Source organism: Anabrus simplex, chromosome 4 (genome assembly GCF_040414725.1).
Source record: "Anabrus simplex isolate iqAnaSimp1 chromosome 4, ASM4041472v1, whole genome shotgun sequence".
Classification (NCBI taxonomy): Eukaryota; Metazoa; Arthropoda; class Insecta; order Orthoptera; family Tettigoniidae; genus Anabrus; species Anabrus simplex.
Genome location: NC_090268.1, coordinates 414,844,464 through 414,862,164, shown reverse-complemented (window position 1 = coordinate 414,862,164; position 17,701 = coordinate 414,844,464). Strand labels below are relative to the sequence as shown.

Here is a 17,701-nt window from a genome sequence, read left to right as displayed (position 1 = left end):
AAAGTTCTCAACAAACCTCCGAAAACCATTTGGAAAACAGACTATGACTGTTCACTTCAATCAGCTCGCCATGTGAGTAGCGATGGCCGAGTCGAATGGAGAGTTTCTGAGCTAGTGCTCTGCACAGTGAAGTTTTGCCAGTTCCAGGTGGTCCGTGCAATAACACAACTCGGTTCCAACTAATAAAATTTGTGTTTACTCCATGGTCAGAGAAAAGCAATGTTGTTTCCACGAAGTCCAGCAACTGCAACAAAGGAAAGAACATGTTCAATGAAACTACGGATACCATTCACAGAACATAAAAGTTGTCACATAGTCATTTTTTACATATTTCTTGTGTATGAATATGAAATTTGCATTGCCATATTGTAACTGAAATATTTATTTATTTGGGAAACCAAAACAGCGAGAAGTCAAATTACAGAGTTCCGCAACGAAAAAATATTTCCAATGGAGTAACAAAGCAAACACATAAAAGTGGAAGAACAATGAGGAAAAAAATGTCTAATGATAAAAATAGAGGGGGAAAACTAACAAAATAACTGTAGAGACACAATTAACAACAAAACATAAAGGCAAAAGAAACAATGAGGAAAATTAAAGATTGAGCGTAACTTATAGCTAGGCACAGTAAGATAAATACAGATATAACATATAAGTAACAGTATAGTACAGTACAAAATAATATAAATATTACATTATGTACAAAAGAGGGAACAACAATGTGAAGAGGAAAAAGGAATGTGAAGAAAATGAACTAGGTTAAGTTAAGGAATAATCGATTAAAGGAGGCATACGAAGAAAAAACGTCCAAGTTCCTGTCAGAAGATAGAGAGTTAAGAAGGGTTGGTATGCGGATAAATAAAGTTCTTTGAACAAGAGAGAGGCAGGAATACGGAATATGAAGGGGCGGATTAATCCTGGTTTTGCAAGTTGGAACATGTAGGGAAAAGAAGGATGCAGGTTCAGGAGAACAAAATGAACCGTTAACAGCGTTATGTAGGAATCTAAGGTTGGCTACTTTCCTGCGACTAAATGGGCGAAGGTTTAACTTATCCAGTATCTGATTACTGCTCAAGATACTCTGGCTCTAACAATGGCACAGAAGAATGTCTGCACGCGGTCAATGTGATTCAGATTAGTGGATGAAGAGCTAGACCAAATGGGAGACGCGAATTCAACAATCGGTAGGATGCAAGATACATAGTAGGCTCTGAGGGCGTGGATATCGGTGATGTCAGAAAATCTATACAACAAACCGAGAAGTGATATTGCTCGTGAGGTGATCTTTTGTATATGGGGGACAAATAACAATTTACTGTCAAACAACACTCCTAAGTCATTTTGTTCTGTTAGAGTTGGGAATGGGTTACCGAGGAGGGAGTATTTACTAAGAATAGGGGATTTACGAAGCGTGATCGAAATAGAGGAACTCTTGGGCACAGTACAGTTCTATATGTCATAAGAAGCTGAAAGAATTCTATTATGATGATGATGATGATAATTATTATTATTATTATTATTATTATTATTATTTTAAGTGGCTATTGCTTTTAAGTCAGATCCTCCGATAACGGTGGGGGGTATGGGAAACTGCAAATTGCTGTGGTGGAGGGCAGTATTGTGTGTGGTGTACACAGCTGCAGGGAATATGGGGACAGCACAAACACCCAGTCTCCAAACCAAAGAAATTAACTTTTTTTACAATTTGCTGTATGTAACACTAACACAAATAGTTTTTATGACAACAATTTGATAGGTAAAGGTTAGGAATGGGAAGGAAACAACCGTGGCCTTAATTAATGTACAGTCCCAGCCTTTGACTGGTCTGAGAAAGGGAAACCATGGAAAATCATGTTCAGGGCTGCCGACAGCAGGGTTCAAATCCACTATCTCCCGAATGCAAGCTGATAGCTACGTGACCCAAAATGCGCGGCCACTTGCTTGGTAGGAAATTAACTGTTTAAGATTAAAATTCCTTGACTCTACTGGGAATAAAACCCGGGGCCCCAAGGACCGAGGGCAATGGAACTGGACAAAGAATTGTATGTCAACAGCTCATAGTAAAGTCTGTATTGTCGTACTTTAAGGTTAAGTCAATATTCCACCTTTACAATACCAAAAGTTTGTCTAATTCTTTAAACAACATTATTATTTCATGAAATTTAATGTAATGATATGCCAACCAGGCAAACAAAGCTAACACCTACTTGAATTATAAGATTAAGCTGTCAAAAATAGGCAAGGACATTGATTCTGTCCTTGTCTTTTTTGTGCTTTTTCTTGAATATTTTATGGCTGATGATGTCTACAAGTTAGACAAAACATGTCCCGTCATATTTTAAATAATGTTGTTTAAATAATTAGACAATAAACTTTTGGTATTGTAAAGGTGGAAAATTGACTTCCACCTTAAAGTATACGTACAACAATACGGACTTTACAATGAAATTTATTTTATGTAATAGCTGACAATTATGCGCTAATCAGTTTATTTATTATTGTGTAGTGTGGTGATTTTATTTTTTAAACTATGGTCACAAATCTTGGAATATGTGATATTATTGTGCGCCTTTTTGTACTTCGAACAGCAATTTTCTGCAAACAGGAACACATGTAAAGAGTGGCTCAAAGTGATATCTCGCTGTAACTTCATCCTAAACAAGAATTTTAATTTATGTGCTAATTCTTGTTTTAACTGTGTAATGATTTAACTTTCTTTAACTCTGTTTGGAAATATTCGAATATGTATTGCTGTGTGCCTTTTTGCACTTCGAACAGGAAAAAAGAAAAAGAGCAAAGGGGCACTATCATTTCATGAATTCTCTGTAGACCAGGACAAAACTACGGAGTGGCTCAAAGCAGTTACCACTTTCACCATAGTTTTCCATTTCTATTTCAGGTATTATCCTCTTTCTTTCTTAATCTGTTTACCCCTCCAGGGTTGGTTTTTCCCTCGGACTCCGTGAGGCATCCCATCTCTAGCACCTCAACGGCAGTGTCCTGGTGTGTGAGACTTCGGATTGGGGAATACAACTGGGAAGGATGACCAGTACCTCGCCCAGGCGGCCGCGACTGCTATGCTGAACAGGGGCCTTGTGTTGCGGATGGGAAGATTGGAAGGGATAGACCTAGGAAGAGGAAAGGAAGCAGCCGTGGCCTTAAGTTAGGTACCATCCCCGCATTTGCCCAGAGGAGAAGTGGGAAACTATGGAAAATTACTTCGAGGATGGCTGAGGTAGGAATCAATCCCCCTCTACTCAGATGACCTCCGGAGGCTGAGCGAACACCGTTCCAGCCCTCGTACAACTTTTCAAATTTCGTGGCAGAGCCGGGAATCAAACCCAGGCCTCCTGGGGTGGCAGCTAATCATGCTAATCGGGTATTTATTACCCCTAAATTTTCCTTCATTGAATAATCCTTTAGGCGCAGTTATTTTTACCACATAACAGCAACACAACACATTTTTATCCAAGATAATTTGAACTTTAACATTTAAACACTGACAAATAGAAACTATTTCTGTATGAACTATTAATGTATGAAATGTTACCTGTGCAATGAACAGTTTAAAATGTATTTACTCCAAATACTTTTCTCTCGCTGAATTTGTATTAAAAAGTCACCCTATTTTTTTGCAATTTGTTTTACGTCGCATTGACACAGATAGTTCTTATGGCGACGGTGGGATAGGAGTGAGAAGGAATCAGCCGTGGCTTTAATGAAAGTACAGACTGGTGTGAAAATGGGAAACCACGGAAAACCATCTTCAGGGCTGCCGGCCGACAGTGGGGTTCGAACCCACTATCTCCCGGATGCAAGCTCACAGCTGTGCGCCCCTAACCGCACAGCCAACTCGCCTGGTATTTAAAATTCTAGTGCAAGGTATGAATGAAATATAATCTGAAACTATATATATTGAATTAAAATTTAAGCATGTTTGAGTCAAAATATTTATGTTACCATACACCGAATATAGAAAAAAGAAGGACTTTTATGTTTTGTCCAGCCCCCTTCCTGATAGCAGCACTTGAAGAATTTTAAAGCTCTAATTGAATAATGAATCTTAATCTCAAAATTAATATCAGAAGACAAAAGTGTTGTGGTAAGTTCTGCTATGTACCAAAATGCTATGGATAATAAAAGTGATTACTATTATTCCTCACAGTTAAGGAACGTCAGTTGGACTACTCCATCTCTCCACAGTTTGATTTCACAACGTTATTTTGACAAATATCATCGAAAGTAGCCTTTAGGATTAATCATTTTAACATTATTAGTCGATGTAACATATTCCTTCTTTCCCTAAATTACGATAAATCGTCAATCGTAGTCAACATCAAAACATCAGCTGGATTACTCCATCTCTCCACAGTTTCATTTCACGACATTATTTTGACAAATATCAATGGAAGTAACCTTTAGGATTAATCATTTTAACAGCATTAACCTGTGCAACATTCTCCATACCTCTAAATTATGATAAATCGGCAATCAAAGTCAATATCTTTTCCATAAAGAAGTATGCATTTCTGCTGCAAATAGTGAGGCCGCCAGTGCCATGTGTCGAGATGTGCAACTATTCCAATTACAGTAAGTGGACCCGTTTGTCAAGGCCGATAAGGAGCTAGCTAGAGTGACGCATCAAGTTGGTCGTGCTATTACATGTAACTTGAGCTTGGCAAATTATGTAGATAGTGAAGCATACTTATAAGACATCTGGTACCGTGCATGAGTTATTTTCCCACTCATATTTCCAATAATGCTCGTGTAAAATTATTTTTAGCTTGGACCCTATAATTGGATATTGCCATATATGGAAATCTGAATTTTGATTGATTATGGAGTATGATCTGTTTGAAATTCTTACATGCTCATTAGCCCTAAGCCAAAAAATTGCTGACCCCTAATTTATGTCTACTGCTTCCTCTTGGACACCTAGCTTAGCTTGGCTTGGCATCACTAGTTTGATTGCTTTTCTGGGAACCAGACGTGTTCCAAGGTGGTCTGCTCCACTGGGAAACTTTTAGCCGATTCATGGGGAAAGATTATCCTCCGTACTGAGCAAGTGGCTGCGCAGTTTGGGTCATGTAGCTATCAGCTTGCATTTGGGAGGAAGTGAGTTCCGACCCCATTGTTGGCAACCCTGGAGATGGTTTTCTGTGATTTCCCATTTTTACACAAGACCTTAATTAAGGCCACGGTCACTTTCTTATAACTCTTAGCCCTTTCTTACCCCATCGTCACCATAAGACCTATTTGTGCCGGTGTGACATAAAGCAAAATTGTAAAAAATTATATATATCCTTTGCACACTTCAATGTTTTCTTTCAATTAAATTTTTTGGGGTGCATGAATTTCCAGTTCATTGTTTCAAATTCTGATGTGTAAATAATTTTGTGTAGGTAATTGTCTTCCCAACTACTTGTAATCATTTTATGAGGCAAGCAACGCTCATATAATTCTCTATGTGTAAAGATATTTTTCTTGGTTTGCTTGTACTTATTAGAACGGGAATAGCCCATTGTTACAATTAACACAGTCATGGTTTGCCAACACTTCATACTGTGGCTTGGTTATTTATTTATTTAGCGTATGGCTACAGATACAGTGTCTGTCTTAGATAGGATGTACATTTCTGTATATGTAAATCTAAATTTTGGATGTAGTCTTGGTAAAAGTAATGAACAAAGGTGGTACCATTTCAAAATACTCCATAATTAAACATAGTTTCATTTTTCTAATACTATAATATTTTTCTGGTTATTTATGTAAAATGGTTTATTTCTTTACTCTTCATAACTCTTCAGAAATTTTCATTACTGTTACGTGATTTTTGGAAACGAGACCTATCGTTAAGTGTGAGAGTAAACTCTCATCACTTTAAAATAATTGATTTGTTGTACAGTATTTATTTTTATTAATTTAATAAACAGAATCTAAGAAATTCATTCCCAATCTCATCTATAAAATGTTACGTTCCCACAGCCCGGTCCAGTTCCATTCCACATTTATCCTACCCCTGCTTTGTCATTCTGATCATTAGGCATATCACTTTTCTTTTTCTTTCTTTAATTCATTTTTTAAAATGTTTTCATTCATTTGTAATGTAAAACACTGATGGTGTGCAATTATGACAAAAGAGAATTACTGAATTACATGCCAAATAAATAAACGTACTATACAGTACATAGTAATTGATGTAAGTACCATAGAATATGCTATTTTCAAAAGCAAAACAAATTGAGTGAATTTAAACATTGTTCTTTTTCACTACTTTGTACTATTACAATCAGTTTTCTTTCAAAATTGAATTTTTCTTCCGCTTTTGTTCAGAGTAACCAGATTTCTGGATTAATGAGACTTTACTATAGTGTGTTCTCGATCTTCCTGTATGGACGAGAAACTTCGACCATAAGAGATAAAGACAGGAACCGAATTAACGCCTTTGAAGTGTGGTATTGTAGAAGGATGTTGCTAATACCGTGGACAGCCAGGTTAACAAATGATTCTGTCATCCGGGAAATTGGAATACAAGAAAGTCTATGCCAAGTTGTGTACCAGAGAATCCTGCAATTCTTTGGTCACATTATGAGAAGAGAGGATGACAACCTGGAAAAATTAATTGTCCAAGTAAAAGTTTCTGGCACAAGGTCACAAAGATGGGTCACAAAAAGGTGAGCTGATCAAGTAAGAAAGATCATGGATATACCATGGAGAATTACTGTTCGGAAAACGCAAGTTTATACAGAATGGCATCAGCTTATAAAAGAAACAACAAACTCCTTGGGTCATGATACTCAGTCATGAGTGGAACGACTAGAGAGCAAGACTGTAGTTCTATCTAAAAAAAAAATATATATATATTATGGTTACAGTATTTACGAAAATATTGAAAGCCAGGAAAAGTACTGTAGAATTGATTACGAGCCCGTTGATGGAAGTGAAAACAGTATATATTGTAGTACAGAATGGAATACATTAAGTCAGGAATGATATTCCCGCAAAGTCCTCAACATCCTGAATGCTCTACCACATATTAAGACATAACATACAGTCTCGTGCGAATTAATCAGAACTATGGAATTTTTTCATTATTTTCCCAATGGTTAGCAGCAGTGTGCTACACGTGACTTAGAGTACGTTTATGCTGCAGCTTCGCTGCTGGCACATGGATGCTTGCCCTAGCACCTCGCTGCTGACTTTAACCAGGCTGCTCGCCATGGAGCTTTTACCCTGCAGCAGTTCCGCGAACACGCTGCTGGCAGCTCTCAGTTGTAGTAAAAATTCAAAAGAGCGGGACTCATAGTTAAGGCTGTTTTTATTTTGCATAATGTGATTATAGATATAGAGGGGCTGAACACTTGGACTACGAAGACGTACTTCCAAGAGCTACCCCGTCAAGGGGGAACAACACAACTTTCGAAGTGCAGAATAAATTCAGAAATGCTTTTAACGCGTGAGTCACAGTTTTGTTGGCGAGTGTATCGTAAAATAATGTGTAATGAAAAGTGTAAAATGCCTCATCTGGATTTTTCAGTGCTTTTCTACAGCAAGAGTTGATTGAAAATAAAGTTACAAATGCTTCATTTCATAATTTAATAGTGTACTTTTGAATAATAAAATAAGGGGTTATGGAGTATCTCACTTTGACTCTAGTTAGGTGTCCTAAATAACATTTATTTGCATTTTTTTAAACTGTCGAACTGTCTATGAAAAACGAGGTATTTCATCTAAATCACCTCCTTTTAATGATAGAGGTCCCCTAAATAGCAAGAATTTAAAAAACAAAGTTGACATAATCGTTCCGCATTCTTTTGCCGATTCATTCCACAGTTTGATATGAAGATGATGATGCTTGTTGTTTAAAGCGGGCTAAAATCAAGGTCATCGGCCCCGTAATGGTAAGAGATGACACGAAATGGATTAAAAGTTATAATTAATCGGTCGAGTTTGCCGTGTGGTTAAGGTTGCGCAGCTGTTGTGAGCTTGCATCCGGGAGATAGTGGGTTCAAACCATACTGTCGGCAGCCCTGAAGATGGTTTTCCGTGGTTTCCCATTTTCACACCTTAATTAAGGGCATGGCCACTTCCTTCTCTCTCCTAGGCCTTTCCTGACCCATTGTCGCCATAAAACCTATCTGTGTCAGTGCAACGTAAAGCAAATACCAAAAAAAAAAAAAAAAAAAAGTTAAAAAATGATAACAATGAGGAAAATTATTATGAATTTAAAAAAAACCAATGGATCTAATTTGCGATGCCTTATTTTCCTCTAAAATTAAAAGGAGTAAAATGTAATAAAATTTAATAAGGCACTGAAATAATAAAATCATGTTCTTCTTCTTTCCTAGCATTTAGTCCCGCATTGGTGCAGGATCTGCTTTTAAACATTCCATCCTTCAGTGATGCCTAGAAGACACCGACCATTGCTTCTTGGGACGACCTTGGGATCGGGAACCTCCAGGATCAAATTGGACGGATGTATCATTGAGTCTGCAGGGCTTCGGACAACATGACCATACCATCTAAGTCGTGCTTCTCAGATATTCTCTGGGATAGGTGCCACTCCCAGTCGCATTCGGGCATCTTAATTTCTGACATGGTCCAGTCTTGTAATGCCTGTTGCTCACGGTAAAATTTTCTGTCAAATTTATTGTACAATAATTTAATTTTATAAAATTTCTGTTGCCTACGGTCAAATTCAAGTTTTATGAAACATTTGATAAAACTTTTCATAAAATAGGACATGTTCTATTCCGTAAAATTAATTTTACGAAACGAACCAATCAGCAAAGCTGACATCACGATGATGTTGGCGCTACGTCGTGAGAAGATTGTGAAGCTCGATTGTAAACAAACACTTCTTTCTAAAATGGCAGGATCAGGGTGGTCTAAGGAAGCTGTTAGTGTTTTACTGACGAATACCAGAAATATCCTTGTTTGTACAAAGTTAAAACACCACTTTACCACAACAGAAATGCAAGAAGAGAGGCATAAAACACAATCGCCGAATCCCTATATGAATGCTAGTCTTCTAACCTCAACTAATTTTCGACCTAGGAGAGCAATCCTCTACCTTCTCTTCTTTTGATCCAATCCCAAGTCCAGCATTTCCTGGCATTCCTTTTCTTGCTTTTTACCACTGTACAACATATAAGTGCGGCTAAAGCAGCAAGTTTTGTTTTGTTTGTTGGAGCCATACTCTCAAACACACTGTAAGTTGAACAGCTGATTCTTGGTTTAAAAAGAATATCGATAGATGGCAGCACATACAAATCTTAGTTCAGAAGTGAGTTCATAGATGGCCATCCTGATGCTTCGACAGATTTTTAAAAATAATTTTACTGTGAGCAACACAACTTGTTTTTCCCAAAATTTTATAAAATGAATTGTACAGCAAATTTTACAAAACATTTTACCGTGAGCAATAGGCATAAAACCCAGTGACCAACATAACATTTTCATCTCCATACTGTGACCGTATCGTCACACTGAATATTTATTCGGATATATATGTGGGAAGTATGTATGCTTGGAGTTTGTCAGTACAGGAGCTCGGTTGCATCATGTTGCGTAACATCTTCGCCAGCCTGGTGCCTAACCTGGCTTATAAAATCCCCAAACTGAGTGCACGTGAAGAGGGAAGACAAAAAAATATAGTTTCTACTGACTCCGCCCCTAAAACAAATGCCGACTCACAGTAGAGCTTACATGAGGAGGTGATTTTAGAAGTATTTTTGGGTTAATAACATTTAAATTAATCATGAAGCATATGTCAAAGTAACAGCAAGAATTTATTCATTCAAGAAGAATTTATGAAATTACGTCTCAAAGAAATTACGTAAGATGCTCTGGCGTCATGACGCTAGCTGTGAAGCAGACAACCAACAGGGGTCTTGATTTAGATGACCGAATTACTATTAAACCACTGATCGTTTTGCATTCCGCATTACATTTAGTATCAGTGATTGGTGAGACACACAATTTGCCGCATCGCTGATTTCCATAAACTTGGTGGATTTGGAGATCTCAAATTTATGGTGGGGGGAGAGTTCCTCTGTCCAACCCCCACTCCATGTGAGACCATATATGCTCACACTTTGAGGGTAGCTAGTCAGTCAGCAGGCAGTCTATGAGGTGACCATACGGTCGTTTGTGATCGGACTCTCCTGTGTCTTTGTGTAGAAAATATGGATCTAAATGGGAATGCAAAGATAGTGTAATTTCTTGTGGGTATCGTCAGTGGAAAACTGAATTTTAGAGACAATGCTGTATGAATGCCGGATTAGTCGCGACGCACTGCGTAATTACGTGACTATGCCGTACGTTCGCATCGTGAAATTGTGACGGGGTGAAGTGCCGAATGTCGGACGAAGAAAACTGTTCTTTGATTAATATCTTGTAGTAGAGAGAGTCCGTGGTGTGCGCGTGAGTAAACTGTATAATTATATAAACAGACATATGAGACAGGGTTTTAAAACATAACAACCCAATGTCAAGTTATTTTCAGATTTTCTTTGTTTTAAATATCGCAGTGTCAAAACAGCGATGTTGTATTAGTTTGATCTGATTGATGTAACCTTCTTTGTACCGGAATCAGATTAACAAATCCGCAATTTTCATTCTGCGGAAGATCGCAATCATAACTATATAAGGAAAGCTCTAACTGTGACGTGTGGATAAAGAGTATTAGTGAAACGTGGTGTGAATAGTATCTTTCTAGTGTTCACGAACTCAAGACTATAGATACATCAAGATTCACCGAGGGACGTTTTGAATCTGTGATCCTTCAAGGCGGAGCCATGGACTAAACTCACCAGGCGGGTCCCTTGCGGACTTAGACAATGGAGGACTTCTAATGGCTGTTGAGTACCAATTATGACTTTGTAATGCTAATATTCCCTTTGTAAATAGATAGTGAAGTTAAGGATAGGTTAGTATCATGTTATCAATATTAAATTATCAGATTTGTTTGCTTAGAGTGGTCAGTAGGATTTTTTTTTAAGCTTACTTACTGGAGGTTAGTTGGAAAGGGAACAAGTTAGGATAATTGCATGTATTTTAGCCCATTTTATTTAATTGCATGAACATGTACTGGGGAGATTTGTGATCAAGAGTGCCGATAGGAAAGGTGAAGAAAATCTATTTAATTTGATGAGTTAAGGTAGTAGTTTTCCTCTGAATTAATTATTCAATATGAGTTAGGATAATATGATGGTAGGGTCTTCACCGGTGCCCGGACAGTGTTTTTTTAAAATCTGTGGATAGTTAGGGCACTCTATCTATAATGTAAAGTTATAGAGCTTATTGCATGTTAGATTATAAGTGGGTAGATGATCTGTGTGTGAAGAATACCTCGTGCCCAGTTTCGAAATCCACCCTCCCACATTAGTTAGGCCCATGTGATTTTTTTCCTCTTATTTTAATTAAATTTATTTAATTGGTTTGATAGTAGATGCTGACTTTACTGAAAATAGATTCACTTCATTATAAATATACAGTCTTATATCTCTGTTTGAGAACATGGTTAATGCTAGCCTGAGAGATGGGGAAACCATGTTAACTATGCTAGGTAGGAAACTGTGTCTGAACTCTGGCCTTCTGTAAAATTGAGATATATTGAAATGATATAGCAGCACGATATTGAGAAATATTTTGTAACAGGAACGCCCGTACTTCAGTTTATCGGAGAGCATGAGGAACGACAAGGCGTGTACGGCCCATGCTAAGAGAGTAAGAGAGAAGGGTAGTGAAAGAAAAATTCATGATTAAGTGGATCCTTCAGTTTATTCAAGAAATAGGCAAATAATTATGTCACCTTTTATAGCTGAATTGTAGATTTGTCCCTGAGGGCGTGAAGAGGACGTTGTCCCGCGGCGGCTGCGTCGTCTTGCGGTCGGCGTCGGCGTTGTCTTCCGTCGTTGGTGTTTGTATTAGTGTTGATGACTCGAACTAGAGGCAGGAACGGGGAAATGTGGAGCTTCCACATTTGACGTCATGGCGAAGCACGCCCACAGTAGCAAGGATAAAGTTAGAGTCACAGTTCGTATTTGGAATAATACGCAAATGAAACCATCTAGAACCTTCCGAGGTGCGGTGATCAAGCACTTCATAAAGAAAATTAAATTTATCGAGTACAGTCTCTGCACTGTACTCCACCAGCATAATACATTTGTTGAAATAAATGACAGTCCAAATTCCCGTGCGTCGTGATTTTCAGATTAACACTGGCACTTAAGATCATAATGCAACACAGTTCAACGGATAGACATAGTCTTTAAATGAAATTGAGGCTGGCTAGAAATACTACCGCTGCTTTCACACAGTCTTTGAACGAAATCAATGCTGGCACAGTTAATGCAAGAACACAGTCTTTAAATGAAATAAAGCTGACACAATTAATGCGAGAACACAGTTTTTAAACGAATTCAAAGCTGACACAGTTTATGTGAGAACACAGTCTTTAAATGAATTCAAGCTGGCGAGAACACAGTCTTTAAACGAATTCAAAGCTGACACAATTAATGCAAGAACACAGTCTTTAAACGAATTCAAAGCTGGCACAGTTTATGTGAGAACAGAGTCTTTAAACGAATTCAAGCTGGCGAGAACACAGTCTTTAAACGAATTCAAAGCTGACACAATTAATGCAAGAACACAGTCTTTAAACGAATTCAAAGCTGGCACAGTTTATGTGAGAACACAGTTTTTAAATGAATTCAAGCTGGCGAGAATACAGTCTTTAAACGAATTCAAAGCTGACACAATTAATGCAAGAACACAGTCTTTAAACGAATTCAAAGCTGGCACAGTTTATGTGAGAACACAGTCTTTAAATGAATTCAAATATACAGCCGGATCGAGAGACGAATTATGTCGCGACGGCTTACTTGCACACACTCGCTGACTCACGGCTTACTGCCGACTCACTCCACTCTCTGCCTTCAGCACACTGCCGTCGCATACCGCGCACTCCCTCTGCTTTACTGCAGGCTCTCTGCTTACATTCTGCCTTACCCCAGGCTGGCGACTCGCTTATATTTCGTTCATGCAGCAATGGAACACGAAGGAACCTTCTGCGTGACGTCGCTTGTCCTTGGCCGGTGTTCTGGAACGTCGCGAACTTGCTCGCAGTTCCCATTATGCCAGTGCGCTCGGCGCAAGCTTACGGTCGGGTATTAGCGAGCTTCTCTTAATAAAAGAATGAAACGTGAATGCTCGTAGGGCGTTACCGTTTCAATTTATAGGATATAATGAACGCCTAAGCTGATTTTAACATATAATAAGTGCGTCAGTTTATTGCGTTGAAATAATGAGCCATTGATGATGCATTAAGTACGTATTTATTTGTGGAGATGTTTGTTTCAAAGAGGTTTTTGTCCCGTGGCATGAGCCCTGTCCAAATAATTTATGACGGTCTACCCGAGGCTGAGGAACGTTTACAGGGGAAGACAGGCGGCCCGAGGTCTCTGTACTGGCTGGTGGAGAAAGGCAGATTTTTCAGATACAGCATTTATCTTTAGTAGTCGATATATTTTTAAATTGGTTTCCACATTTGTAACAAGTTATGAAAAAACTAATATTGGAATATTTAATTGTTACCCCTAAGAACGCAATAGCTAGGGATTTCTTTTACAGGGTCCCAAATGATGTCAAAACCGAGGCCACCACTTCGAACCTTGCAGGCACGATGAGGTCCGTGAGTCACACAGCGACGTGTAAATAACATTGCAGCCAATGTGTGTGTTATATGTTTTCTCTTCCAGGTTGTAGAAGTGATTGAATATGATATTTAGATAATCATTGTTTTATTGAAGTTAGATTTCGTGAGAATCCATTTGTAGTTTATTTCAAGTGAAGGGGTTGAGACACTTATGACATGTACTGTAGGTGTTTATCAAATGTGGTGATTTGTTTCCACCAGAGTTCTGTTTACTTTTCTTATTCCCGGGATCATGTTGTGATTGTGTGGAATTTGTGTATTGCTTTATTTTAATCTATATTTTACATATAATTCATTCAGACTATATTTAATTTAGGCAGCCACTCTAAGACTAATCTCAGAGTAAATTGGTGTTTTGAAGATGTAAATTGGGAGTCTTCCCATGGGAATATCGCGCATTCGCAAGGTCATAACTTATTACTGTAAATAGTCAAATGTTTTATTATGATGAAGTTTAGAAGGGTAAAATTATTTTTGTGTCGTATTCAACAGCCGGAATGAATTGTAGGGTTGATCAATAACAAAACCAATTATACAAAGTTAAAACTTAGAAAGGTAATTCAACCTTCCTCAAAGTATTTGAATGGAGAGAAGGGACACTCATGTTCTTAATATGTATGGAATGTTTAGTCAGTAAGTAAAATTTGATACCATAATTTCAATAATCCACATAGACACACTTGTGAAGATGTGGACCGAAAGTCGGTTTAATTGACAGCACGGAATTGATTTCCCGTTGCTTTATTGAGTATTAAAAGTTGTCCATTTCATGACCGTATCGATGAGTATAATCAAGAAGTTAGTATAAATAACCACTTCTTGCTTTATTGAGTGTCAAATGTATCTTTGAAGATTAATGAATTTAATCATCAAGATGGTAGACTGTAAAGTATGTTTCAACGAGAGCTAATTAAACCTTTAGAAAAATTTATTTGTGCCTATCTTTGCCGATATTAGCATCCTGATCTCTTCCGTTCATTTTATGCCTATAAGTTATATAAGTTGGTTCTAGTTCATATCCGCGAACACACCATGCTCTTGAGAGGCTTGTGCTCATATTTTGGAACGGAAGGGTAGTGGTTGACCTCGCTATATCAAATAGGGCATTTGTCTTCTCATGTGTTCGAATTGGTCATTTCAATCCAAATGAGGCAGCATTTGTCACTAAACAGAAAAGGTCCCTTGACTGTTAATTTCTGTGGCGCATGGTCCCATGTGTTCATGACCCGGCCGGGGTAAATTTGCATTGTCACATGGTCCCATGAGCCATGGGAGTTGATGGGAAAGGTCCCAATACCATGTACAACCTGCTCATACTTCTTAGCTGTAGGCCAACATTCGGACCCATATGTTTAATTCAAATTAAAAACACATAGTCAATAGAATAAAGGAGTAGTTAACAATAAAAGAAAAATTAAAAACAAATACAAACTTCACTTTAAAAAAAAAAAAAAAAACCAGGACAATATCCCTCATAAAACGGAGAACGAGGTCTACTGGCTGTTCGTCATCTCGTCACTCAATTTATCCTATTTGAACCTCTTATGATGATGCAAATTGCATTTAATTTGAAGACAGGTTCAGATAGCAAGTGATCACAGAACATCTGTATACAGTGCGAAGAGAGGAAGAGTGGGAGAGTGGGTGACTTTGAAAGAACCAATCACAGTCCAAGTTACAGGATGGCCGGCAATGTGCCAGGCTCGAAAAACAAACATGTTTGAGAAAATCAATGTGGTGAGGATAGCAGCAAGTAGCGTAACGATAAGCCAAGCTCCAGGGTAAAAGCACCGATTGAGATCCATTGGTTTGTTTCATCATCACCTGACATCGAACAGCGAGGCTTAGCAATGTGCCAGCAGCGAAGCTGCAGCATAAGCATACCCTAATTCTTAGTTCCCGTGCTCTCTACACCTTATTTGCACTGTTATTCAGTGTTTAATTTGTTTGGAGAAAGTTGTGGATGAAAATGGTATTTATTTCGAAGTGAGTCACTTTGGAGGATTTTTGAGGTGTTAGTAATAACTATTTCTTCAATGGATACGATTCCAGGAAGTGTAGCGCGATTATAACAGCATCTCAAATACTTCTATGACACAAAGAGAGTTACCTACTAAATCTGGTGTCTGTCTAGGCACTATAAATAAAATTATTCAGCGGTACAAACAAACTGGATAAGTTTCACTGCGGCAGGAAAAGGAAATGACGCCAACTGGGAACCGTTATCTCCTCAGAAGTAAATTAAACCCTAGGCTAATTCCTGTGGACTTAACATGTGAACTGGGAGAGAGAAAGTGGAGTGAATCAGCACATTTCTAATGTTTGATGTAGACTTCTGTTTGCTGGAAGGAAAGCTTGCAAACCTGTAAATAAACACCTTCTAACTGGAGAAATGCACAAGAAACGTCTTTTGTGGGCAAGTAGTCATCAGGACTGGACAACTGAAGACTGGAAGATAGTTCTTTTCTCTGATGAGAGTAATTTTCAAATACAAGGGCACAGGGTTCAATATGTGCACCAAGCGAATGAGGCAACAACTTCACATCATTTGCAAAAGACCGTAAAAGACCGGATGCACAAGATGTTTTGGGGGTGTTTCACGCGTGAAGGATTGGGACCCTTAGTACCAGTTGAAGGGATGATGAAATCTGACCAGTACATCCAAATACTGCAAAGAAGAGTTGTTCCCGAGCTGCAGAAGAGGTTTCCAGACGGTGATAGAATTTTTCAGCAAGAAAGTGAAAACATTTTCCAGTGAGAACAATATTCGTGTTTTAGAGAACTTCTGGGTTATTTGCAAAAGCAGTCTCACAAAACTTGACTGTTCCAGCAAAGTACGCATGATAGAGTCTCTAATTACAGTGTGGTTTCATGATGATGAACTGGAAAATATGTGCTCAAAGCTTGTGGAATCAATGCCAAATCATGTGAAAGAACGTATAAAACACAAAGAACGACATATTAGCTATTAGAAGGTATTTGAGATATCTATTATGTACATACATATATTATTATTATAGACCGTTACGCCTTTCAGCGTTCAGGCTGCGAGCCTCTGTGAATTTACTAAACATTGCCACAATCCTCTATTTGCAACTAGTGCTGTGGCCTCATTTAGTTCTATACCTCTTATTTTTAAACCGTTAGAAACTGAGTCTAACCATCATTGTCTTGGTCTCCCTCTACTCCTCTTAACCTCCATACAAGAGTCCATTATTCTTCTAGGTAAGCTATCTTCTTCCATTCGTCTCACATGACCCCACCACCGAAGGCAGTTTAAGTGTACAGCTTCATCCATTAAGTTCATTCCTAACTTAACCTTTATCTCCTCGTTCTGAGTACCCTCCTGCCATTGTTTCCACCTGTTTATACCAGCAATCATTCTCGCTACTTTCATGTCTGTTACTTTTAACTTATGAATAAGATATCCTGAGTCCACCCAGTTTTCACTCCCATAAAGCAAAGTTGGTCTCAAAACAGACCGATGTAAAGGTAGTTTTGTCTGGGAGCTGACTTACATCTTACAGAATACTGTTAATCACAACTGCGAACTCACTGCATTCGCTTTGCAACACCTTGATTCAATCTCACTTACTATATTACCATCCTGGGAGAACACACAACCTAAATACTTAAAATTATGTAACTGTTCCAGCTTTGTATCACCAATATGACTTTCAATTCAATTCTGTTGAATTTCTTACCTACTGACATCAATTTAGTCTTCAAGAGGCTAATTCTCCTACCATACTCATTGCACCTATTTTCAAGTTCCAAGATATTAGACTGCAGGCTTTCAGCACAATCTGCCATTAAGACCAAGTCGTCAACAAAGGCCAGACTGCTTACTGTATTTCCACCTAACTGAATCACTGCCTGACACTTTATACCTTTCATCAGATGATCCATGTAAACTACGAACAGAAAAGGTGAAAGATTACAGCCTTGTCTAACCCCTGTAGGTACCCTGAACCAAGA

General features: G+C 38.2%; 1 protein-coding gene across 2 annotated transcripts in view; it reads right to left on the bottom strand.

Moving 5' to 3' along the window:
- The window catches only part of pch2 (pachytene checkpoint 2 protein), a 171,623-nt gene that overhangs the window by 96,068 nt on the left and 57,854 nt on the right, over positions 1 to 17,701 (bottom strand). For both annotated transcript variants that reach the window (XM_067145887.2, XM_067145888.2), the window contains one exon: positions 17 to 244. In XM_067145887.2, the coding sequence (XP_067001988.1) occupies positions 17 to 244 (228 nt within the window). The remainder of the gene's footprint in view (positions 1 to 16; positions 245 to 17,701) is intronic.